Source organism: Buteo buteo, chromosome 16 (assembly GCF_964188355.1).
Source record: "Buteo buteo chromosome 16, bButBut1.hap1.1, whole genome shotgun sequence".
Taxonomy (NCBI): Eukaryota; Metazoa; Chordata; class Aves; order Accipitriformes; family Accipitridae; genus Buteo; species Buteo buteo.
In genome coordinates, this window is record NC_134186.1 from 26,108,936 (window position 1) to 26,135,360 (window position 26,425).

General features: G+C 39.2%; 1 protein-coding gene across 1 annotated transcript in view; it reads right to left on the minus strand.

The window, feature by feature from the left end:
- Window positions 1–1,577: 1,577 nt before the first annotated feature.
- The window catches only part of NELL1 (neural EGFL like 1), a 298,502-nt gene continuing 273,654 nt past the window's right edge, over window positions 1,578–26,425 (minus strand). The window contains exons 16-20 of the mRNA XM_075048228.1: window positions 21,887–22,027; window positions 12,541–12,734; window positions 6,799–6,975; window positions 4,841–5,065; window positions 1,578–3,565 (exon numbers count right to left, since the gene is read on the minus strand). Of these exons, the coding sequence (XP_074904329.1) occupies window positions 3,515–3,565; window positions 4,841–5,065; window positions 6,799–6,975; window positions 12,541–12,734; window positions 21,887–22,027 (788 nt within the window). The 3' untranslated portion in view covers window positions 1,578–3,514. The remainder of the gene's footprint in view (window positions 3,566–4,840; window positions 5,066–6,798; window positions 6,976–12,540; window positions 12,735–21,886; window positions 22,028–26,425) is intronic.

Sequence of the window (26,425 nt, forward strand, 5' to 3'; positions counted from 1 at the left end):
TCTATTACAATCTACTCCACCATTTATGTAATCACTCCTGACACTTTACCTTTTGTTTTGTAAAACATTATTGTCTGCCACAGGAAAAAAAAAAAACCAAACCCAGATGATATTTTGTTTGTCATTGCAATCTGATTGAAAAGATGTTAGTAATTAAATGTTGTACACAGTTATACCTGAAAACTCACTGACAGCTCTTGGGAGAAGATATATTACTGGAAGACAGTTGTTATTTAGGTCTCGGAGGCAACGCAGAGACACTAATAAATCTCCCACGCATTCCTGTGAATTAGCTAGATATCATTCGGCATTTGCGGGGAATAGTTTGGATTTTCTTCTTCTAGTCTTTGCTAGTGACTAGCGTGGCTCAGCGTGGTCTGTGACTCTAGGAGCCACTACAAAGCAACACTTGCGCTTGCTTTATCTCAGTAGGTGAGTTTGCAAATACACAGAGAGCAGAACCGAGAGGTCGCTTCCCTCACGAGACACAATACAATGTTCCTATTTAATACCTAGGCCGAGCTTTTTGCCAAAAGGAGGAGGCAAAGACATTTTACCGGAGGCGGAATTTTCGTTTTCTATTTCTCACTCATTTTATTTTATTCCTTCACAGGATAATTAAGTAGAAACAGCTACAAAATTCCAACTGCCTACAGTAAGAGTTTTGATCAAGTCCCTTAACTAGCAGCAAGTTTCCTTTCACAGAAGTTATGTTGGTAGTCCTCCTCATGGTAATACTATTGTTCTTTTCTTCTGAGCAGAGAGAAGGTCCATCTCACAAACAAAGACGAGATTTTTCAGAAATTACTATCATAAACTTGATTTTTTTTCCCCAGCATTTTCAACATAGCGCCCCATAGGTTTATAGGGAATTTCATCGAGAAAGAGGTTTTGAAAGTTCTTACCTTGGTCAAGAGGAACATAGTGAATTAAATTTTCCTCCTCAATGTGCTCTCTGAGCTGGGGCTTCTGAGTACTCTGAAGGTAAATGTGATGTGACTAGTGATCAAATTGCTTCATAAGGAAAAGTTCATCACAGTCAGGGTAACTGCTTAAAATGCAACATAAACAAACAGGTCTGTGTCAAAATATTTTGACTTTGTGTAAACAATTCAAGCTGTATTACTCTGGAGATAATGACACATAATGCTGTATAAAATGTTCTGAAAGGGGTTTACTGAATTAATCTGCATTTGAGTTGTCGAAGAAAATTGGTCTGTGCGGTGGAAAAATGTGAACTTCTGTGTTCTTGTTGAATATGATCCCAACAAGGTCTGGAGCTTCCAGAAAGCATCCTGGGGAAGGGCTTCACAACTACAAGGTAAATGGGAAAAGGGCGATTTTCAGACCCTGCGCTGTCTTTACTCCCATTCACAGAGCGTCAGAAATTGGTGTGTATGACAGCTTGGAATATACGATTTTGTCCGAGTAAGTATAAACGAAGTATTCCTTACAACTCTGACGCTACATCTTCCAGGCAAACACTCTTTCTCCTTTTAGCAACATCACGAGTTCAGGTCTGGAAAGGACAGCGGTTAGTGTTTTAAAGCTCTGCTAATAAAAGTAAGGGAAAGCAATCTGTACATAGGAGTTTATTTAGATGCCCACAAGTTTGAAATCATTCCCCTTTATATCTCAGCCCACTGGATATCTCATCCAACTGAATTACCATTGGGTTTTACAATGTGATATACAAAATGAGCTGACGTTATGATTTACAAACATCCTTTGAGTATCATATAAAACACAACTGTTTTCCTTATTATACAATCATCAGGGCAATGCAAATATAGTCAATACATTAGTAGCTGAAAATGATGGGGCATTTTAAGAAAATAAATTTAACTTTACCACACAAACCTGTTAGAGAAAACAAATCCTGTTTAAAAAATGGGAATAAAGTTGTCTGAATGATTGCAAGTAATTTTTAGATTGTTTTGCCACTGTCCCCTTTTAAGAAACATAACAGTACTTCATTTAAAAGACGACTAATTTTTTTCACTGTATAGTCACACTTCATTCTTATTAATCAGTTTCACATTTTCTGCATGAAACTACGAAAAACTCACAAATGTAGACTTTCCAAACTGTAGCCACTATACTTATTTCTGCACTCTTTTCCATATACTCAGTGTGTTTAATTAAATAAACAAAAAGCAAAAAACACTACACAAATGAGCAGAACAAAACACAACAGCACGTTAAAAAGGTGACATTTAAGCTGTAGATGCCATCATCGTAGAAATATATTCTTGTTCTAATGCCACAAACTTCCTAGCCTCATGAAAAAAAATAGACATTAGCTGAAGAGAATCGAAACTCTAACCTTGATATATGGCTAAGAGTTTTAATTTGTATTTCTGTCTAAACGTAGCTACTAAACAACACTGTCTGCATGGTAAATTTAAAACTAAATATTACTGAACGTCATAAAATATGGAAAAAGAAAATCTCTTTCTGAGCTGTTGATTGGGTCATAAAAGTTACCAAGTGTTAAGGTCTCCTGTCCCGCATGTCGCTGGTACAGGTGCTTCTGCACTTTGTCATTATGGTAGCAGTAACTGAGAATGGTAGACATCATTATTACTGTAAATACAAAAAAAAGGAAAAATTCTGAACTCCCCAATGGTGTTACAACTGAAAGCAAATTCTAACTTAGTCAATTTAAATTAAATCATCTTAAGGGTCTCTGACTGTTTTATCACTGCACAATCCAGAGGGATTATACCCTTTTCCAGCACTTGCAGTTTCTCTTGCAAAACAGAATACCGATAATGACTGGTGATTCTTTCCTGAATATGTGTTGAATTGGCAGTGGAATGTGGTTTTAGTTCCATTTCTCGCTATAGGAATCTTGCTGCTGCTCCGCACGTTTGGAGAAAAAGTGCTTTTTTTTGCCATTTCATTAAGTTCATGGCATTTAATTTTATAAATTTTTAAGACAGACTTATTTTGATTACTTCCATTCTGTCCAATCAAATATACCTTTGAACGCTTTAAAACGTTGGACAGCTGTGAAATATAAGTACTATGCAATTTGACTGTACATACATACATATTTTCATAAATACATCTGACAGGGACCTTGGAACTAAGTATGTGATATCATGGGACAAAATCACAACAGGCTGTCTTATCTGTAAAATCTAGATTCAAAGTAAGAAGAGCTGAATTCTATCATGTCGTCAATACACAAATTAAAACAAAAATACAGCATTAGTTTACCCATGAAATAATTTAAACGTATTTGCAAATGTCTTGACAGGAAAAGTGTGTAATTTACAACACTGAAAACTTTTAACAACCATTGACTTATATGCGCTGTACTGTAAGTCACCCAGACAAGGCTAGCAAGGATGAGCATAGTGATAGGTCCCAAAGGCAACTCCCAAACATCTTCCTCATGCGGAGACTTTGGTAATTGTCTGTTGTATAAAACGCCAATGCATACGACTTCATTTCAGGTGTTAACTTCATCAGCTTTCCTCCCTCGGCACAGTCCAGTCTGACTATGTCAGTTATTGTTGAGACACTCTAAATCCACCGAGCAGCAGACGTTCCCATTCTGCACAGACAAACAAGCAGGTGTCAATCAGCTCCGCGGAACGAGTCACAAAGAGCAAAGGGGTTGGTGGCACGCAGAGATAGATGCATCTCTGACACAGCTACCGCATACAAAAATCTGCGTAAGCCATCATCCCAAAGTGTCCTCACCGGTCCCCACCGTGGTGGCTTTTTGAGGAGGCTGACTTTGCCAAATAGCACTGAACTGGCCTGAGCTACACGTGAACTAGAAACCTGGACATGAAAGACTCAGTGGTCTCCATAATAAAATACAGCACAGCAATTGCAACAGAGATGATTGGATTTTTCTCCCACGCAAGACGGCTAATGGAGAGAGTTTTCACATGATCCGTGCAGGGAAGCTTTCTGTTTGTCTGAAATAAGCAGACAGTTCAGATTCTTGACTCACGGCAGATACGTATGGGGGTGGGAAACCACACAGCTTTGGAGTTTAATCCATTGTTAAATATCTTTCTGCAACATCCAGTCACTTACAAAACTATCTTAACAAAAACCTACAGCAACCACTAAAACCCCAAATGAGCAATTTTTTTTTTTCCTTTTTTTTAAATCCAACACAAACCAATAAGAAAAACTCTGAAGAATGGCAGAAAAGCTACCTTCAATAATTTAAAGCCCTGGAGCAACAGCTCAGTTTCCCACAGTGAACAGAAGAACACTTTCTATAACCCAAAACAACATTTTCATAATTCTGATATTAGCGCAGTGGGGTCATCACTGCACGGAGCAAGGGAGACAGACTGCATTTCTGCATCAGAGCCATTGGATTAAACACATCTTGATGAGATCAGGGAACAGAAACTGTGACATTCCCTTCCCACTTCTGTTGTGGGAGTGACTTCATCTCTGAGCTGCAATGCGTTTCTACTTGTGCGCTTGCTGGTGAAACTTTTATTAGTGTTTTTGCCTCTGCTTACCAGCTCTGTAATACACATTTTCATGAACATCCACATCAGGCAATTATTAAAATATTAGCCTAGATTCATACTGAGAATGCCTGAAGGGCTCTCCAACAGACTGTCTGAAAGTTGCACTAGGATATTACAACATATCTGCGCTCAACATTTTCAACAAGCACAGAACTGGGTTTTTTCCACCCTGCAAAACACAAAAGGCGTGGGTTTTCTGTAGGCTTCTGCCCTCGGGTCTCATTTACTTCCCCGAGATCTGAACGTGAGCTTCCAAGGGCAGAAAGTGACCCTGATTTTATGCAGCAACATGCATTTCCATCACCATCCCCCCTTGCCCATCGTACCTTGCATTTGCAGGTTGTACAAGGAGATCCCACCATTGTCCATACGGCGCCGCTAAGTCTTGTGATTCCGTAGCCATCTAGACAGGTTTTCCTGATGTCGTAGGTGATGTTGTCAGCCAGACAGGGGTCATTGACACAGTGCGGACAGCACTCTCCGTCCGAGATGGCTGTGTACTCGCAGTTTAGATTTGGGCACAGAAGAGGCCAGCAATCCACCTCTCCTTCCTGTAAAAATTGAAGCAAAGCTCATTGTATTTGTTGCTGTTCATTAGCTACCATGAAATTTTGCATCCTATTGAATGGAAAAGTTCTATTTTGCCAAAACTGAAATAAACTTAATGGATCAGCTCGCAGTTTGGTTGATCGTATAAATGCATGTTTGAATACTGAGCTGAAGTTTCCCAAATGTAGCAGACTATCATTTGGTTGTTTCTTGACTAAACACCACCGCTGTCATCATTGTAGCAGGGGAATTTGAGTTCTTTGGGCATTTTAAAGGCAGCATTAAATACTGGGTTCCAACATTTTCCATAAACTATAATTTCTGCAGTGATCACCTTGCAGACTCACGTGCTCTTTCTACGCCTCGTCACATAAACATCTCTGCGGGATCACAGCAACTGCTTAAATAGAAAATTAACACTGCAGATAGATGTAGGTTAGTATGTTTGAGAAGCGTTGCACATCGATCTAACTAGCAACAGCCAAAATTGATTTTATTGTCAACTCCTAAAGGAATTGTTAGACCAATACCAGTTATGTTCCAGTGAGCCATTTTATGTTACTATTTAGCTTTGTAAAAATAGCAGTTTAGTAGCTAGAAACACGGAGAAGAGAGAATCATCAGGTCACTTCTGTAGAGTATTGCTGTGTGTGTCTAAACTTAACCTGCGAAGGGCTCCAATAACTTGTGTTATGCTACTCTCTTAAGCACTTCAGATGTTGATAACACCACACACCGCACAGAACCCTACATGTAGCGCTGATTTAGGGCATCGCTGTCTTTTAGCTCCGTATGTTAACCCGATCATAAAATTAGGCAAAGAACTTCTAGCCACAAAGTCAGTTTCCCTCGTAAAACTTCTCACGTCTAATTTTTGCCATTGCTGCTGGCTGCAAATATTTCTTGCTGTTCTTTTGTGAACATTAAAAAAACAATCTTCGGAGAATACAAAATACAATACTTACTGCTGTACATTATGGATAATTATCTCTTAACGGTAACTTAGCTTTGAATGCAATTTGTTTCCTGATGCTCAGACACCTCTTGATTAATATCATGTATAAAGACTACGTTATACAGACAGCTATAAATGGAAAACTGATAACTTTAATGAAGTTCATTGCTGCACTAATTAGTATATCTGAGCAAAACGTAACGCTTTAGGGAAATAATATACAGTGCCTAATGAGAAAATAAATGTTCTTTATTCTGCATGTCTGTCTCGTAATTTCAGTTTTCTTTATCCTTCTTTTTTTGGTTAATTTTTGCTAATTCACCACATGGCACTGGCACTCCATTTCTCCAGCATTTGCTGAATGAAAAAGAAAGAATTGCCTTGTCCATTTTGATAAGACAGGTACAGCAGCTGAAGTAATTAAAAGCTGAAACTTCTCCAACCAAATCCATCACATGTGAAAAAAATTTTAAAAAGTCATTTAGAGATCAGACAACCTTATAAAAGTTCTTAAAAGTAGACTACTGCTAAAGTTAATATAGCGTCAAGGTTCCAAGCTTTTATCAAGCTTTTCATTTTGTTCATTAGACCTACTTATTCAGCAGTAGGAGGAAAACTGATGGTGTGGCTTTCAGTTCTCTGGTGCTTTTTAAGTGCTTTATCATCATTCCCAGTCTGGAAAGCAGGTGAAGAGAGAGCCAAGAGCCTGCTTCCAGGTATGCTTTGCTAAACATCGGAATCCTTATCAGTCTCGCTCCCTTCCGAACGCTTCACCCATACCAGGCAACGGCACTGCTGACAGCTGTAGGTCCAGTTGTCCCCACTGCGGTAGAGCTTGTGCCCAGTTTGGTCGAGGCACTGGCTGGTGACACGGGTGTCACACTCCGGGCAGCAGAAGAGATCAGCGCTGGGGTTCTTGCAGTCGCAGGCTGTCCTCCGGCAGAAAATCCTCCCGTCCTGCGAGGACACATTGCCCTGACGTCAACCACAAACTGCCAGACAGCAACCCAGATAAGGTCACAGGGGGGGTGTGTGTGTATATATATATATATAAATATATAAATGCATATCTCAAAGGGCACATCTTTGGCATATCAGGAAATACTAAGTTCTTAATGTATTCGATGTTACTGCCAAGAAGGACTGGACCCTGCCAGTTGCGAGGAATACCTCAAATACCAGTACTGTCCCAGTTTCTACCATTGCATGGATCCAATACTGCCTGAATCTGAGAATACTGTTTTCCTGCCTCCAGCTAATTGAATTTAAAAGAAATCAGTATCTCAGAAGAAATATAGTGAAGCAATTTCATATCTCATTGGTTACATCAACGAACTCTTCAAGCAGTTGCCGCTCTAATACATATAATATTTGTTTAGCGCTATTTTGACTGAATGTATCACTGTGAAGAAAATAACTTGAATAAATTGAAGTTATGAAGGTGGTCCCTTTAACTTCATAGGAGCACAATATAGCAAAATCACAGTAGCACTAATCATTCTTCAGTCCGAATTCACCACTGGTTCTGTTACAGCTGAACCAACACTACACCAGCTTAAAGCTAAATGGACTTACCATCATCCATTATAATTTATTTCATGTATTAAAGAGGGCCTGTATTTCACAGGCTCTCCAAAATATGATTTTGCTAAATATTTGCTTACAGTATTGGATGGCCCATTTTGTTTAAGACCATTAAACAGAACTGTTTGAGATAAACAAAAGAATTGCTTCTGCATGTAAAGAGAAACAGATATGTTCTCTTTGCATCACAGAAAAACAAATTGATTCTAATTCTAGTTACGAAAATTGGACGGACTATCGTGTTTGAAATTACATCCGTTGCTGTAGGTGAGCCAACATACTGGCATGCCACACGTAGACTGGGAACTGAAATCACAGTTAACAATGAGGAGATCATTGAGCAGTTTGGAAATGAACTTCTTTTGCATTCAGTGCTAGTTATTGGACTAGTCCTTATTCAAGCAAAGCGTCCCCTGCAGCCAGTCTGAAGGTAGAGCTGTGAGAGGAACGAAGCTATATTCTGCTTTGGGTCACAACTGTACAGTTCCTAAAACAACTCCACTCATTTCATTGCAGGATTTCCGTATTCTCATCAGAACCTTGTTTGGAGTCTATAAACCTGCATCTGATGCAAGAAGGAAAAAAAGTTTTCCACTGCCACCAGATAAAGGGGTACCTATCAAAGCAAGGGAATTTACTTCCTCTGATCCTTTAAAAAAGTGATTACTAAAAAGAGTGACAGCAGCCCAGGATGTCTTTTTCACAGGCAGACAAAAGAGCCAATAACCACAGCACATAGTGGTTGGTTTTTTTATGTTTTGATGTAGGAACCTGTTTGGCTCTTGTTTTTAAGCAAAGCCAGTCTTGGCCACAACGCAACACGTACCAAATCAGCATCAGGGAATCACAACACCCATGTCAGTCAGCGTCACTGCCACATTTCATCATAGTTTTGAATTGATTGGAATATTACTTTCTGCTGTAAGAATAATTAAAATGATTTCTTATGCCTAACAAGGAAAGCTGAAGAGAACACAGAATTAGGGAAATGTAGAAAAGATGCTAGGTTAACATGGATCTGAACTGCTTTTGCCAACCACAGGGCACAGGACTCGATTGCCGTACGGTCTTTATTCAGTTTTGTATCAAATTAAGACAACTAAGGATTCTGTACTTGTGGCTAGTTTGCTGCTTTAGCTGTAGGAGAAGATATAAACAAGCTTTATTTCCTGACTCAGCAGTTTGAGTAAATCATCAGGTAAGGAAGACTGGCAGTGGCCCATCTCCTTAGCCACAGGTCCGGCCAGGTCCAGGTGCAATACTGGGAATAAACCCTTTCCACAAACCCCACAGACAGACGTCATCTTCCCCTTTCAGCAAGTGGTGAAAGAAGAGAGCCGAAAGCCTTCCCCGACAGAGAGTTACGACTAAATCTCCACTCTTGCAGGTGGGAAAGCACAACCACCTCCCTCCCCTTGCTGAGGGCGGACATCGAAGGGCAGCTCGGCACAAAAATCTCTGCCAGGCTGAGCGGCTCCAGGCACGCGGGGTTACGCCAGGCGGCCGGGCAACCCAACGCCCTCGGCAATGACAGCCTCTCTCCTCTCTGTAATGGAGCGGTGATTAATAACGGCTAACAATAACCTGTCTGCTTAGTTCCAGTTCAGTTTCCAAGCTTTCAAGATTAGTTTGCAAATTCTTCTGTCAGCTGGTGACAGTGCTGGTAGTTCTGTGCTGCTCTGAGCTCCCGTGCTGGTACCTCTGGGGAGCAGCTAACCTTTTACGTTGCCTTTACTCTCTGTATTTCAGAACACCGACAAAGCCTGACGATTTTGCCAGAGACCTTTTGGTAATCATAATACACTGCTACTCTCTTTATTCTTTAAGCATCTGTGTTTTATCTCCGACCTCATTAGCTCCATGCCTTTCAAAAAACATTTTTATCCCCATATGTCAGTGCCACAAAGCCTCTTAAGCTACAACATCTCACTTGCATCTTTGCAGCTCTATAGTAGCATTGAGAAATATAGAAAAGCTTGAGAAATATATAGAAAGCAACTTACTTTCTTTTGGTGGGTAATAACATATAGCATCTTATTAGTAACTCTCCCTCCCCACCATCCTCACTGAATCAGTTCTACGTGCTTCATAAGCATCAGTGGTATGAACACAAAACTGTTCTTACCAAAGGGAAAACTGGCACACAAGGGAATCGCTGTAAAGGGTAACTCAAGTTTCCACAGAGCCCCAAAGCCCATTTGGACAGAAATGAGACCCTGCAGAGACCAAACCACCAAACCGTTCTCGCCCTCAGGAACACACTTCACCTTGGCACATCCACCCCCCACCCCGTTCCCAATTCTGTGCTTATCCCCCAGGCTTTTTTCATCCAGGGAATGGAGGGTTCTCTTAATCAGAGGACAGACTGGAAAGCCCAGATGTAGCCAGGCTTATATTTTTCATGGGAGAGAGCCACAGCTCCCCACTCCCCTTCAAATTCTACCAGTCTTAAATTTGATTGTGTATTAAATCCACAAGAGTTCAGGCAGATTCCTGTAGAAGACACATCAAATATACTTAGGGTACTATATTAATTTATAGTTTTGAGAAGTTATGGGTTTGTAAACTTTATATTCATTCAGATGAATGAGGATGGTTTGAAGAGACTGGGTCTGATGAAACACTGAAATAATCCCCTGTGTTTCAATAATGACACTTTGCTTCATTATATAACTGAAGTAATATAATGTCTCATATTCCATAGTATCCTACTGAACAAATAACCTTACTTAATGAACTTCAAAGTTAAGTAAGGTATTTAATTCCCTTTGCAGCAAATTCTAAGTTAAAATATTTTCAAGACGGGATCGATGTGTTTCAGCCAATGCACCAAATATATCCATCTGACCTTTCCTAAAATAACCGTAACAAAAGAAAAGCCAAAAGAAAACACATTTTTTAAAAATCTGAAATACTGATTTGTCTCCTAGATAAAACAAGTGAGTAGGATCACTTCAAAGTTCAAGTCAGAAGTATAAGGAATGATTTAGTTACACTCTGCCCTTTTCCTCACTGAAAACTGGGCAGGCTGCAAAAAGGTCAGGCAGGGCCAGCTCCCCGTGCAACTGCATGAAAAGGATAGAGTGCTGCAGCAGGTCTGAGAAGTAGTCCGGTGCATTGGAAGATAGCACAATTTATAAAAATATGTTTCAATAACATATTTCAATAAACACTGAGTGAAGACTTTATGTACTGCCCGGGATACGATAGAGGAGGAGCTCGCTCTGTTTTCTCTGTTCTACAGAGAAGAATTTGGCTCTTGAAACAGGCAGCTACTGGAATGAAATTAAATGCAAATGTTAATTCACAGAGGAAAAAAATGGAAAGCGAGGAAGATATAAAGGAAGAGTCATAGCAACAAACAGTGCCAGGCTTAGTTTAAAATAGCTATGTACTAGTTAATCATTTTGTATATTTTCATATTCTAATAAGAGCATTCAAGATAAGAAATAAGTGCAATGAGAAATGGCAAATAAAACAAATTACAAGCAATCTAAGATGGGAATACTAATAGTTATAATTCTGCAAAGGCAGACCAGATGTCTTCACATATATTAAACTGTTTATTCTATTGACTGGAAGTCCTTTCATATACCAGCCAATTCCCCAAGATTACAATAAAAGCTTGATATATATTCAGTGGAGTTGTACACTTCAGCTTCTGAAGGGAGGAGTTTTAGGGAGCTTGAGGCTACTTGAAGTAAAAAAATATAGCAACTAACAAGAACGTATTCCCTTTTGAGCCCAAAACAGCAGTGTACTTTGAGGGTTCTATTCACTCTAAAGTCTTAATTTTCCCTTCTGCTATACTATTGCAATACAGAAACGATAAGGCTTTCAGCTTCTCGCAACTTCAAAACAACTCTTCGCCCTTGTCCCCCTCAAACCCTCTAATGCTTCTCTGGCTCACGAGCATTGAGACACAGGGATTGATAGGCCAATTCTCATGCTCTGTGTTCAGCTTTTCACGGTGGCCAAAAACTCCTTTTACTTACACTTATGCAAGGGCCAGTAGTGTTCTGCTGCATCTAAGGACATCTTTACCAGTGCTATGAACTCATCAGGTCAAAGTGGCCATAAAAGACCAACCATTTATCAGATTGGTGCATTCCTGAAATTCTTCAAATTTCAATGACAGCATTCCTCTTTTTACTAGTGAAAATAGAGAAAGCAGAGTCAAACGTTCTTTTAACTTGGTTACCATCCTCAGAAAAGAACTGGTAATTTCCGGGGGGGGGGGGGGCGGAATAAACCCCCCAAACTGATCTGTTAACTCTAAGGTAGATGTACCTCTACTACGCCTGGCTTCTCCAAAGGTGCAGAGAGAGCTGCACTGCTCAAGTGGCAGAGCTGCTAACACAGCCAAGCTGGGATGAGGAGGAGGAGGAAGCTGGCCTTCACCCTTCCCCACATGAGGAAATTAAGTGTCTGCTTCTAGGTCCTCTAACCTTTGACTCGTGCTCAGGCAGTTAATTCACATGTATTCCAAGTAAAGGGAAACGCCACCAACAGGAAGATGGCTGACTACAGTACTTGTCCCGAGAGATGCATATTCGTGTGCAAGAGAAATTCAAAACAGTTTTCAACATTCCCAGTAAGCGTGCTGATCTCCTGCACGTTGTGTTAAAGGGTAACGCAAGACCCTCGGTCAAGGCGTGCTCCGAGTGGCTCTGGCCCACAGGGTGACACGGTAGACGCTCAGCGGGGTTAGTCGTTATTCAGCTGTGCCTGTGGTTGTGCAAAATAAGAATAAAGATGACTTCCCAGAAGAATTTCCCCATCACAGCTTCAGTGGCCACAGCAGAGCTTACCGTTTGCCTCAGCGCCTCAGGCTTAGGCTAGTATTTTTGCCAACACCAGTGGCACTGCAATAGTGGGTTTCTGACATGAGCCCAGAGAATTAAAGGACTCCTCAAACCCAGACCAGCTGGATCTCACCTTGCAGGAACAAACGGAGCATCTGTCCTCCCTCAGGGTCCACACCTGCCCGTTCCGCTTGAAGCCGCCTTCATGGGGACAGTCTCCAGTGCAAGATGGTCCGGATGGACAAAGGCAATCAAACCCTCCTGCCAGGTTCACACAGGCTGAATCGTTCCAACAGGTGTGGGTCTTTAAGGCACACTCATCGATATCTGCAAAACAGCAGATTTATAATGCTTCGGATATGTTTTGTCACGGGGCAAATTTTATTTCTGTATTAGGTAATTATTGCTCATCTACCTTGCTGGTGGAAGAGGGTGCCTCCTTTCTGATATCTTCCATATTTACTTGCTAGACATTAAACACTGATTTTTTTTTTTAGGTTATTCTTCAGTGTTTGTTTGATTCTACCAAGAATTCTTAAACTACCTCCAGCAGGCTTAATTGTAAATGCTGAGGCTGACACACTTAGTGGAACTGAATATCAATGATGAACTTGAACCTTCAGACAAGGGTGTATAGTGATTTCCCAGTGACTGGAAACTAGCGAACAATCAGAGTGACTTTCTGTCAATTTGACCACTCTTTGTTCTGGATTTTACACCAAAATAGAACTGCACTTCTCTTTGTAAGTTCCTAGCACGATCAACATTTCCCATACTAAAAGCAATCAATTGCATCCTTTTCCCAGTGCTGGAAGGTATAAGTGAATAGAAAAAAACCAAAACAAAACAAAGAAAAAAATAAATAAAAAAAAAAAAAGAAAAGGAAATAAAGAAATCAGAGGGCACCTTAGATAGGAAAAAAGTCTTAGAACAAAGCTATGCAAGAAAAGTATGATTTCGCAATGACACAAAGAAATAAGTAACAAAAGAAAATCATTATACACTAGAGAAAAGTGAATTACAGTACCTCATTAAAATTGCTTTTGGAGGGTAAAATATAATTACGCAATACGAATTTATCTAGGGAGTTAATGCATCATTCTTTTTCTTGCAGCGAAAGGGACGAGATTTTTAATCACATTGTTTAAAAAGGGTATTTCTTTCAGAAAATAACTTTGGACTGCTCTTAAACAATATATTGACAGATTGTCCAGATAAAATACCAGTAAGTTGGTGGGTTTCTTTTGTTCCAACATGAACAATGAAAACAGTAAGCAACAGCGGGAGGAAGGCTGAAGAAGAAAATCCTTTAGAAGTATGTGACGGTTTCTATCATGAAAATTCCAGAATACTATTATATGAATTCGGAAATTACAAGGAAGAGCCCTCAAACTTGCCATTTAAAATTACCTTAGTGCTAGCGTGAAATTTCTTACAGTCCAATATTACCCGAGTACTTTTAATTCCTCTCTAAACCAACAAATTTAAAAATTCAATAGAATTAAAAAAAAAAAAAAAAAAAACACCAAAAAACCCAAATCAAACCTAAAGTCTAATTCTGTGGGATGTGATGGCCAGTTGCCCTACTTTTTGGACAAGTGCCATGGGTTCACGAGTCATCTCCTCAGAAAGCCAGATCTTAAAAAGTCGTTAACAATTCTCTCAGTCTGCTGACGGAAACTCTCGATAACAATCAAATCACTAACTCCCTCTGACCTGGTTAGTAAAATTCCTGATTTCAAGTCATAAATAGCCCAGGAACAAGCGGAAATGTGGTAGTGCCCTTGGATTTGACCAAATGCAAAAATCGACCTGCACAACCGAGTCAGGAGCCTGGGCCGCCAGAAAATGGCTTGTTCCTCTTTCTGCTTCTAGACCCAAAGGGAAGCTGGAGGCAATTACCATGCAGAAGGGCTTCACTCCTGGGCTAACCTATGGTGCAGTCCTTTGTCAGAGATGTTCCCAGTGACCCGATAGCACAATTCGGTTGTTTGTCGCTCAGACTTCCCGAAAAATGGTGTATTTTGCTGCCCTGAGAGTCTTAATCGCCAAAAACTAACATTATTGCTCTAATGCATAGCCTAGCAATGAGTACTTGAAAGGTCCACTCTCAGTGGTCTAAAAGGCACTGCACTAAGAGAAATTAAAACCTGTAGTTCATTGTTTAACAAGTGCCAGAGTATCACAGGTGGTAAAAAATATGAAAAGTGACATGAAGAGAACTGTGAATGAACTGGTATGAAATAAATCATACCCAAACAGCTACGGCAAGACCTAAAATATTCTGAAAAATATCCCATTTTCCTTTCAATAGACTTTGACTTGTATTTGATGTTGGAAGACAAAGGTATAAGTGAAGCATTCGCTTTGTCTTTGGTGATTTCACCAAGCATTGTCAATATTCTCTTCCCCACCATATTAAGGGCTCCTTGAATAGCATATATATAGGATGTAGCAGGATCACAGTGCAGATTAGAAGGGTAGCTTTCACAGTTCAAAACTAAAAGGATTTCACAGATGAATATAAAGCCATATTGCCTACAGAGTTCCATGTAATTGCTTTACTTACGACACAGAAATCTAATTCTGTTTCCATGTAATTTAACAGATTTATAGAAAGCCAGATGTTAGCAATTATAGAAACTAACATTATTCATATTCTCAGTAGTACAGACCTGTTCACACTGCACAAAGCCAGCTTAATCTGTTACACATATCCAAAAGGGAAGAACACGCTATTTACATACTGCTACTGCCGTTCCCTGCTTAGCACACGTAAAAAGGATGCCCCCATTAAGAGTGGCCCAAACTGGTAAATGGGACGTTCTTGACAAAGAAGCCAATCAAGCACAGCTGAGTAACATAGCGTGAACATAAATTCCTAATTGCTACTCAGTTTGCTCTTTTTTTTTTTTTGTTCTTTATTCAGATGATGGTTTCTTACTATTTTATGGCATTTATTATTTAAAATTTTTAGTCATTAATCAAATATAAAAGGCTTGGACACTGCACTCATTTCCAGCTGAACTTTTAATAGAGCTAATTTTCTGAGAACATCCCTTTGGCAGTTTTTTCTTGGCACTGATTGCGTTTCTAAAAGTCAGAACAAACAGCCAATGTTCCCAATAACTTGAGGAAAAGTTAGCAGCGTAATGTGTTTTTCTCCCTTTCACTCTTTCAGCCTCAAACCAGATTTGGGGGAGGAGGAAACCCTCACAAATGCTTCCATATTCTTAGCCCCCAGTTAACTTCAGAAAATATTTCAGTTTAATGGAGATCAAATGAACTTGCTCATATTGGCATGAGATCAGCATGAAGATGGCTATGCAAAACATGGAAGAAAATACTCCTGTTTAGTGTGAAATTTCTCTTAAGAACTGGAAACAATGTGTCTGCTTAGGTTTTGAAAAATTAGCCTAGTTTAACATTCTGAACATGTCCAAAACAATCTTCTAATGAATATGAAAATTGTATGATAAGACTCTCGCGTATAGATTATTTTTATATTATTCAAATCCTTGCTCAGCTCAAATTCCCCACACTCCCATTAGGTTTCATTTGCTTTTCCACAACTGCTCTCAGAAGATGCGGGCCCCAAACTAGAATGTTTAATGACAGGCAAGGCAAAACTGTACACAAATCTTAATTCCCATTATAACACCACCACTAGGTAGGAAGAAGATGAAATATTCATTTATAGATCAAGGAACTTGTAAGAACAATGGACAAGTACATATGTGAAATAGCAAGGAGACTCCATAGTCTTTCCCTATATATGATGCAAGAAGAAGATGTCTGTCCTGACTTTTGGGGGGATTAGTTCTTTCATGTATCCTGTCAACCTGTGAAAGCGATCTCATTTTCACGCATGGAATAAGACTTTGCAGTCTTATTCATTATATTGACATAATCTGTGGCAGACTACTAATTAACCCAAGCAAAAGTGGCAGAGCTTTACTTCCCCCCTCCAAACAGTTTCTTTTCAAGGAAAAGTGAGGATATAGTGGAATTGACCATAATTAGAAACTTGCTTGTAATGCTAGCCTTATGCTATTTTCTATCAACAACGTGTAGCCAACAGCAAAGCGATTGCTGCCAAGACATGCCACTCAAACATTGCACAGGACTATCATAAAACTGATCAAGATCTTCACTCTTCAAACACTCCCAATCTGTGCTTCTTTAGACAAACGTACCTGATCATACGTATTTTAGCCGCAATGCAACCAGTCACATTTTGTGGATGGGAAAATAAAGAAAACAAACCACCCAAGATGTGCTGATTTCCCAATGTACTATGGAAGTACATAAAGATACCTTGGTAACGCGGGCAGACAAGAAATCAGAATCAAAATGGAACAGAGTAATCCCCTGAGATGCAATTTCCTTTTCCATCCTTTTTGGTTGTAACGAGAAGTAATTTGCCTCAGATATTATGAGAGGTCCCATGGCCACTGTATTTGAATGGGGTAGAAGACAAGCATGACTGTACATATCAACACAAGTTCATTAACTTGGTTTCACTGAAATTTTAAACCAATCCCTAGCTACTTCATTTCTTAGTTTTCAAGGCTATTCAGGTTTTAATGATATGACTTTTCTATAGCACCTTAATAAATGTGTGCAAGCAAGTCATGCAGCGTGGTGCTCTGTAATATCATGATAAGCTGTTGCAGAAGAAAGAACCCTACTAATGTGCTAATTTTAACTGTTATGGTACATTAAACCATTACAGTATAATGTTAACGTGAAAAATGTATGCTGGGCTCCCAAACCAATGTATGTACAAGTTAACTAAACACTGTTTTGACATATCATTTTTCACAGGCAACTTGTCACTTAATGTATTTGCCTTCTTTCTAGACCAAAGTGATTTGGACTCATCTTTGAAAAAAAATAAATCACTAAACAGATTTATTTTTAGTTAGAAAATATTTTATGATAGTACTTTTATTCTCTAGAGACATAATGGTCTCTTAAATAGAACATTGCATAGTAAATTAGATTCTGAATATAGGATTTACTAATGCTTTCCAGAAATATAGAAATGACTAAACACAATTATCTTGAAGACGTGTAATGCAACTTTCTCTCAGAATACAAGAATCGGAATTTACTAAATGGAAAGTAAGCAAGATAATTTTTATTTTACAGGATAAAATCCACAGACACAGACTCTGCTAGGATGAGCTTTAAGAAATTCTATGAGCAGAATAGAAGAAACTCGTAAACCAGCAGGTTCTAGAGTTGGTCTTGGATACTCCGTACCATACACAAACCTTTCTGTCTACGTACCACTTCTCTAAAAACAGATAGAAAAACAATTCCCAGGCATATAGGAAGCTTTTCAAAGGATGGATCTAGTTTTTTGTTTGACACAGAAAGGGGGCAAAATAATTAAAGAACAAACCTCCTTTTCTCTTGCTTTCTGATCTAGGTAACAGACAACACTGCAGCATGCTACAGAGCATACGAAAACTTCAGGAATTGAATTTAAACCCATTCAGGCTTGACCCTCGAGCACTGCTGCACCCAACTTTTGTGGGAGACTAGCACATGCTGCTGAGTCCTACGTTTTCCAGCTTTCATCTCCCCACAACAGCTACTCTAACCCTGCGAGGAGGTCTAGCTACGCAACCTTTCACGACAAAATACGTGGTGAATCCTGTGGGGTTTTGGTGGGAGGAGGATCTGTGTTAAGCTTCCCTACAAAATTTGCACCAATTCTTAAAGAAAACTAAAAAATAACCAGCAACTGACAGGGACTGCTGCCTTGATCGTTTTTCCTTCTGCGTTTGCGAGTCACAACGTAGAGACTCAGAAACACGAAACACCATGAAAAAAATGGAATCAGGAATTCTGTACTCCAGGGTCTGAACAGCTTTCTACAGACTTGAAGCATCTCGCTTAAAGAAAGATGGAGATTAAAAAGTATAATTCCATTTGCTTTTATTTTTCTGCTGCAGATAGGAGTAACCTTTGTGGGACATTATTAACTTCCCAGAATACAGCATTTCTTTGCCTGTTTTTCCCTTTGGTTCTGATAATCTTAAAGGTTATCACTGAAGATTCAGTGGTGAGGGTTTATTCAATGATTACCTTTTGAATTAGCAGTATTTGGCAACAGGTACTTAGTGCAGAGAAAAAAATGTATGCCAGTTGCTTCAATATGGTATCAGTAGATAGAAGTCAACACCGGGATATGTATCATTTGACAGCTCACAGTTCTCTATAAAATATTTTTGTTTGTTTACCTTAAAGTGTAGCAAAGCTCCTATCAAAAAACTAAAAACAACCCAGCAACTATATAGCCTACGTGTTTTAATTACAAAGCAAACTCTGGTAGCAACTTAGTATAGCAATTGTCTTTTGTCTGCAAGCAGTGTTCTTAATAACATATTGTGAAAGGCCAGCGCCTCATAAAAACGCTACCGCTGGAAATGAAATTACATTCTCTTAATTTGAGCCTGCTCACCATCACCTTATGAAGCTGACATCTTTTATAAAAGCATGGCCATGGAAATATATTCCCTTTTCAAAGCTGCCTTCAGTTGGTATTTTGAGCAATAAAAGAATTTTCCCAAGCTCAAAGCGGCCTGGCTAAGTCATACGTCCTTATTACCAAAGCTCTGGTGCAATATTACGACCTTCCCTGCCACATCCACTGATTTACACATTCGTCCCTTGCCAGGTGACAAACTCCACTGTTTTCTCCTAGTCAATGAGAAAAAAGCTTTTAGAAGCACTGTGGTATCACAACACTTCCCAAATAGATGTTATTTTTTCAAATGTTCTGCAAGCGCTGCAGACACACTGCAAGCAATGACTCAGCTCCAACATATACATGACCCCCTACATATAAATGGAGGGAAAGGGGGTTAACCAATAGATACACAAATGCGTCCAGCAAAAGCAACCAGCTGTCTGGGCTTTGGGCAATCTGTCAGAGCTGAGTGCTCCCTCCCACTGCCTTATGATTTTCGTTTGTTGTTGTTGTTATTATTATCATTATTCTTATTTTGTGGGGGAGGGCTTAATCTTTTTTAACTTACATTCTTAGGCTAATTATTGTTCTCCAAGTTTTGTTCTTCAGGGATGAAGAAGAAATGGTTCAAAACACACTGAAAGGCAATGGCCCAAATCCACCTCAGGTACACAGGAGGATTTCAGTACACAGTCTGTAAAACATGCCAGGACACAATGCTGTTGCTAAGCAGATGAACCCTCTTTTATCTGAAATAGAGTGAGTAAGTCCGGCCCTGACTCTAAATAGTCCTCCACCATGCAAACAAGCTCTGTAACGTGATGAAAGTTAACGTTCAAGAAACCTAGTTTTAGCTAGAATGTGTAGTGTTATCTATCTGTCATTTAAATCAAGTCTTAGTTGCACTTTAAAATAAACATCAGGGTTTGAAATTTCTTTGTCAATATGGGTCAGCAGAATCTTTCAATTATTTTTTTAATTGGTTAACCAGTATAATGAAATAAACTGGTTTATCCTCTTCCTCACTGGTACCCCGCAGCAGATGGCTCAGAAAAGCTATTCAGTTAAAATAACCCCGCTAATTTCACATTCTGTTTACAACTTGCATATGGCAAGACGAGCACCTCACCTTCCGAACTGCCAGCATGCTGCACAGGTCAAAACGAGGGCAGTTTGTTTTCAAGAAAACTCATTCCTTCACTCTCGGCAGAATACAGAACATTTGGGGCTCCTTTTTGCTGGGAGGTAGCCAAGTGCCCTTCCCTTTAACAGCGATGCAATGCAAGCAATAGTGACCTTTTCAGCAAGCGAGCCTAGCTATGGACCATTCAAAAGCAGGTTCTTGCCTATGCGTCTGTCTTTTCCTGAGACCACCCTGAGCCTTACATCTTCTTTGTCCCAAACCAACCTGACAAGGGACGGGGTTCCCCATGCACGCGGTACAGGCAGGCACCAGCAACGCTACAAATGTCCCTTAATCCCCAATTGCCTCAGGGCTTTTTGAAGGTTATGCCCTGTTGCTCTGACTTCTCATAAAGCAAGTATTCTGAACATTGCTCTGTCCATCACTCCTTTTACAGCATTTAAATAAACCGGAGGAGAACTCTTAACATTTGAGAATCTGTTTAGAAATACATGACTTTCATGTGGTATTTTACCTATTAAGTCACAAAATGCTGTAAAGTTGGCCATTTTTTACATAGCCACCCCAATGAAGCTCACTGCTGTGATTTTATTGAGCTACCCACCAGCTTAGGACAGTGTGTAAAAAGCTAATATAGCTGGACAATCTACAAAATATTGGTTTTGAAAATAATTATTGTTCCTCTGCATTTTTAAATCACCATGCTATCTTATCCCGAGAACTTCTAATAGGCAAAATTTGTAATACATGGGAATGTTTGTTACAAGTTACAATTAAATTTATGCATTTTTATTACAAATTTTTATTTTAACTTTTACTTTAATTGTACACTTTAACACTTAGAAAGAGCCCTTCGCACCTATGGACATGATAAATGAAATTTACATTGTTAAAAAAAAAAAAAAAAAGTCTTACACAAAAGCAGCAGAAAAGCTTTTATAGAAAATGCATAGAACTGAGTAGAGATGAAGAAACTGAAACTCCAAAGAAAGGACATAGAACTATGAGAAGCTGATCTGTATCTCTACAGAAGTTAAAATGGGATCCTTTCTAAATAGTTTTGAAATCATCTGATAAAATACCATATAGAAATTATGTATAAGGCTACTGAGAATAAGTAAAAAGGTGGAAAAATTGTAAGGCAGAGGTAAGCCACAGTCTTCACTGTGATTTTATTCCTGCTTACTTGCTGTAGTGGCACACAAAGTCTTACAGACAGTTAAGGGCACCCAGACTGCAAGAACCAGCACTAACTCCTCATGGGGCCTCCTCCTTCATCCTCCCGTAGAAACAACCAATAAACTCCTCCACACCCTTTAAAAATTCCTCTCCGTTTATGCTCTTAGGACCTTATTCTGCAAATATGGCACATAAAGAGCTTGATGCTATTTGCATAATTCTAAAAATAAAACGATGACGATGGCAAACAATGGAAAACAAACAAATCAGAGCAACATAGACGTACCCCAAATGTGTTCTCATATCGCTCTGCTGAAATTTGAAAATGGAAAACCAGCTCTTCCCCTTTTGTGGCCTATTACGCTCCCCAGAAAGCCTACTTTCACTTCAGGTTTTACAGCAACTTATTATGATAAATGGCAAAGCGCAGCTAGTCACACTTTGGATCTCTGACAGCCTCCCTCCTGTAATAACCGTTCAAAAACGTGATGCGTCTCGAATTGGTACCCACGCTGCGTGGCTGGGGATGCTGACAAACGCAGACACACTTGCTCGCGTTCTCGTTTTCGCCTTAAACACAGTTACTGCCCAGGACAGAGTCTCAATAGTCACTTTGTAACACCATGCAGAAGGAGGAAAAAAAAAAAAAGCACTATGCTGATCATTGCTTACCAACACAGGACTCCCCGGAAAGAGAATAGCTTCCATTGTCATGGAAACCGCTTCTGCACTCACAGTGGTACCACCCTGGGAGGTTAACACAGCGTGAATGGTTGTGACACTCAATGATCCCCTCTGCACACTCATCAATATCTGCCTCAGAGAAAAACACAAGCCAGCCAGGAAATTAATTTCCTTTGACACCAATGCTTTAGGTTTGTTGTTGTTTGGTTTTGGTTTTTTTTATGTTGTTGGTTTTTTGTGGTTTTTTTTTTTTTTTTAAAGTCTTCTTTTAATAGATGGATCAAGGCTTATTATGGTTCCAAACAACAGACACTTAAACATGACTCACAGAACAATAAAAAAGAACAATAATACATCATGGAATTTGATACATACAAGACATTTGTTTACACCATGATTTGTTTAAAATGCAAAGCAAACATGCAGATATTTTTGTTCTTTGTTTTGTTTTGTTTTTTTTAACTCAGAAATTACATTTGTCTGTGCATATAAAGCACTGCAGAGCAGGTTCTCCACTGAAAAGGCAGTTGCAGCAGTATTCCTGCTTTACAAACTGCATGTCCCAGGACACCTTGGAAAGAGCAAGCATTTTCTTCAGGATTTGTGTTGCTATTGCTCACTTGTGATATCGGCAGCTATCTGTCACTTAAGGTGCTCAGAGCACTTTGCAAACAATAGTTAATCTCTTTTGTTTATACGATCAAAATAAATACCTAGTACACGTATAACAGCGTGTGACAAACAGAAAAAGCAGTCCGCGTTTCAGCTGCAATAAAACATTTAACTGGAAAAGAGTGAGGCAAATGACAGCAAGTCTGCAGCAATGGAAAGGTACAGCAAGATGAATACGCTGCTGAGTTTCAATAAATGTGCTGCTTTTATAAAGGAGTTCTTAAAATTTCTGTAACTTGGTTAATAGAGACCTCATAATTGCTAGTAACCCTGGTTAATCACGACTGGCACCTGGCTGCTTCTCCCCTTTGAGCATTTTTCAGCACATTTTGTAGGGTTGTAATTAAAATTAGCAAATTAATTATATGTTAACCTTGCGGTAATTTAAGAAGCTATTATATTTTCATTCCTCTATTTAGCTCAAGCTATTTTTTTAAATTTTTTTTCAATCTTGGACAGTTTTCAGCTGGGTACCTTATCAATTAAAATGAATCTCAAATTATTCACAAATATCAGCCGTTTTCACCCATCAAGATTTTTTTCTTGGCAATCGGCACATTTAAAATATGCATAAAATTGTGTACACCAAACACAAATTTGGGGAAAATAGGTTCCGCAGCTGCATTTAGTTCAGGAAGCATCAAAATACAAATGTCTCATGACCCTGATGCAAGACTGAGTTAAGGTTATTAAGTAACCAGGGAGCGTAGCTTTTATCTCAATTTACAAAATACATACACCAGTATGGTTTCATGGACTGCAGTGGAGTCATGTTGATGGACGTTGAAATTGATATGAATTAAGCATCCTTCAATACAATTCCATTTTCTTACATCTTACAAGCAATACCATAGAAAAGTTCAATTTTTCCTCATTTAAGTAATAATATATATTCCTGTTGAAATATGTCTGAGAAACCTAAACAAATGCCTTTTTCCAGTTTTGTGTTCGCCCTCACTCAAGAACGAAGCAAGTTATCTACATAACAGGGTTATAACCGCTATTTATTTCTAGCTTTATTCAGCTTCCATCTAACAATAAAGCAAATTTTTTATGCCTCAAAATCTGTCACTGCTGCCACCTTTTCTGCACTTTTTATTTTGTAGAAGCTAATTTTCACGTTAAAACACTGCACAAATCTAGCTGTCCATCAACGATGAGTGCTGCTTGCAAACTCAGACACTTTCAATTCATTACAGCAAATGGAATTTAAAACCATGATCTTTTCACATGTCATGGCTGATAGAACAAGTTTAATCCTATTTGGAAAGTGAATGACTTTGCTATTGCAGGTCAACTGCAAATGAATCCTTCATCTTGCTTTCTTTTCTTCCCCAGTGTTGAATCAGAGAATGTTCCTGCTTAAAGATTGCTTCCTTGGGTCAGTCCTGTACTGGACCTCTATCCATTCAATTTTACATTTTTAATTTACAAAATCAATAGAGTTTTCCTAAAGTTCATTTCTAAACTTGAGCCCTTTTGAAAGTGTACTTGATTTAGGCTCATGGTGGAGGATACTAATTGGCTGGTAGATTACTTTTCAGAAAGCCTGTCTGCCAGCGTACCAAAACTAAGCAGCAGTTTACTGAATGGAAAAAGAAGAGTGTATGAGTCTCTGTAGATTATGGCAGAAAAATAAAATAATACATAGATCTATTTCAATACTAGATGACTTTCTTATGGCAGTGCCGTACCTGTCTATAGCTTTTGTCCACTGATTTTTAGGGAGACACAAACCAGTTTCTTAAACCAGAGCTAGGCAAAAAGGAATCGCTTTCAGTTGTATAGGTTCTTCCTTTACTTCCTCGATTTCCTTAAACCGGTGGAGTTACACCGGCACTGCCCGACCCGTGCCAGGGGCAGAAGGCAAGGGAAGAGGAGGTGCTGTGCTGGCTGCTTTGGGAAAATCTGCCACTGAAGGCACCAGTGATGCAGAAGCAACTACTAAAAAAAGAAAAATCCTTCAATTCTGCTCCCTCTCCTCTCCCAGAGCCATTTCGCTCGCGCGCACGTGTATGTGTCCCTTCCCCTGCTTCTGCAGCGAGTTAGTGTTCCTTTGGCAATGTGTCATTAAATACAATATACGTGAAGAGCGGTATAAACAGGCAAAACCATTAGCGGCTTCTCCATTTGTCTAATACATTGTCATTTCTTATTCCCATGCTTAAAATGATGTACATAAAGATTAAAAGGGGAAACAATATTATCATTAAGTCTGTAAGCTTCTCTTGTGATCCTGTGCATTATTTGTAGCATATGTATAAACATATCTCTGCAGGTACAGGAAAATATTATGGATTTGTTTTAGAAATTCAGAATGATTTAACATGCTTGTAATACCAAGAGGGAACTGCAAATAACAGCTTTATAAAGTGGTGTGTCATACACCATGACATTACTTAGTTCACTTAACAGATCATTTCCATCTGGACGTACTATGGCTTCTGAAAACACTTTTTTGAGGATTTTTTTCTACATAGGAAGATGTTGCTATACATAACGGTCAGTTCAGGGAATTAGAATCAATTCACCTTTCTTCATCTTTGCCTTTTCCATCTTTAGATCCTAGCACTATATTTGCATACTTACCTCAGGTTGAATACCTTTCTGTTGAAGTCTGGTTTGGAGTTTTGCTATAGAATTTGAACTATATATGCACTTTTTGTGTGTGTGTATGTGTGTGTGTTTTGTGTGTGCAGATGCTTACCAGAATACGCTATATAAACTCCTTCATAAACTTATGTTAAGCTCAAATGAAACTGTATACCTCTGACCTGAGAGTGAAAACAATACAAAAATTATAATCATTCTTCAAATGAGCACAGGAAAACCTCTTCAGAAATTCTGTAACGACACAGGCCACAGTCGGCTGCGTTCCCATGCGTTAGGTCTCGCCTGCTCTCGGTGCTCTTGGCAGCAGAGCGAGCACACAGCTCTTAGGGCTCCAGGCTCTGCCTTCTCGCAGCATCACGGCATCCAGCCACGGATGGAGAAGCCTGGATCTTTACACGCACATCATCTCCTCGTCAACCCACGTGGCTAAGCCACGCTCACAGAAGCCAGTGAAAACACATTCACTGACTCACAAATCTGTATGGGTTTTCTGTATATCGGCGTTAATAGCTAGGTAGTCCAAACCAGAGTGCTTGTGAGAAACGGCCAATTTCCTTGGGAACTGAAATTTCCCATAAGCTTAATTTGCCTCTATAGTCTTTGGCTAAATATCTGCACTACCTTTGCATTAAGTATAATATTTTTCTTTTCTAGTTGTAATTCAACATAAGACATTGCTGCTTTTACCTCCGTGGAAGTATTTTAGAAGGTTTTTTTCATTCAAGCCATCTTACAACATCCATGTAAAAGGAGATCTTGTACAGACTGTTCCATTGCCTGCTTTTACCCCACTCAGTTATTTAACCGTCATTAGTACGGAATTGTTAATGGATCTGGCAACACTCCACTATAATGCCTTTGCAAAAGCTCAAAAATAGCACTTTTTTGTATTGTAGAATAAAGGCACCAGTTGGTTTTGAATAAGCTCTTGCAGGATGTTAATCCTGTCCTTTAAGGACAGGTCTGTAATTTTTACTTTTACCATTCCAGCTTCTTGCATTATTCATAAAGGTATTTATGCAGACAAGATAAATAGGATAATTTACCTCAAAATAAAACACAATGGCTTCAGAACTCAGTGAAAAAGTAAAATTAAAATAATTCAATCTTTTCTAATGCCTCATCACATTAAAGTCACTGTGTGATAATACTGAAAGGAAAACTGCTCAGTGTCATGTAATAGCTAGCAATCTACAGTTTCAATGAGACGGAAGAGTTTTATTATAAAAGTGTCTGTTCATC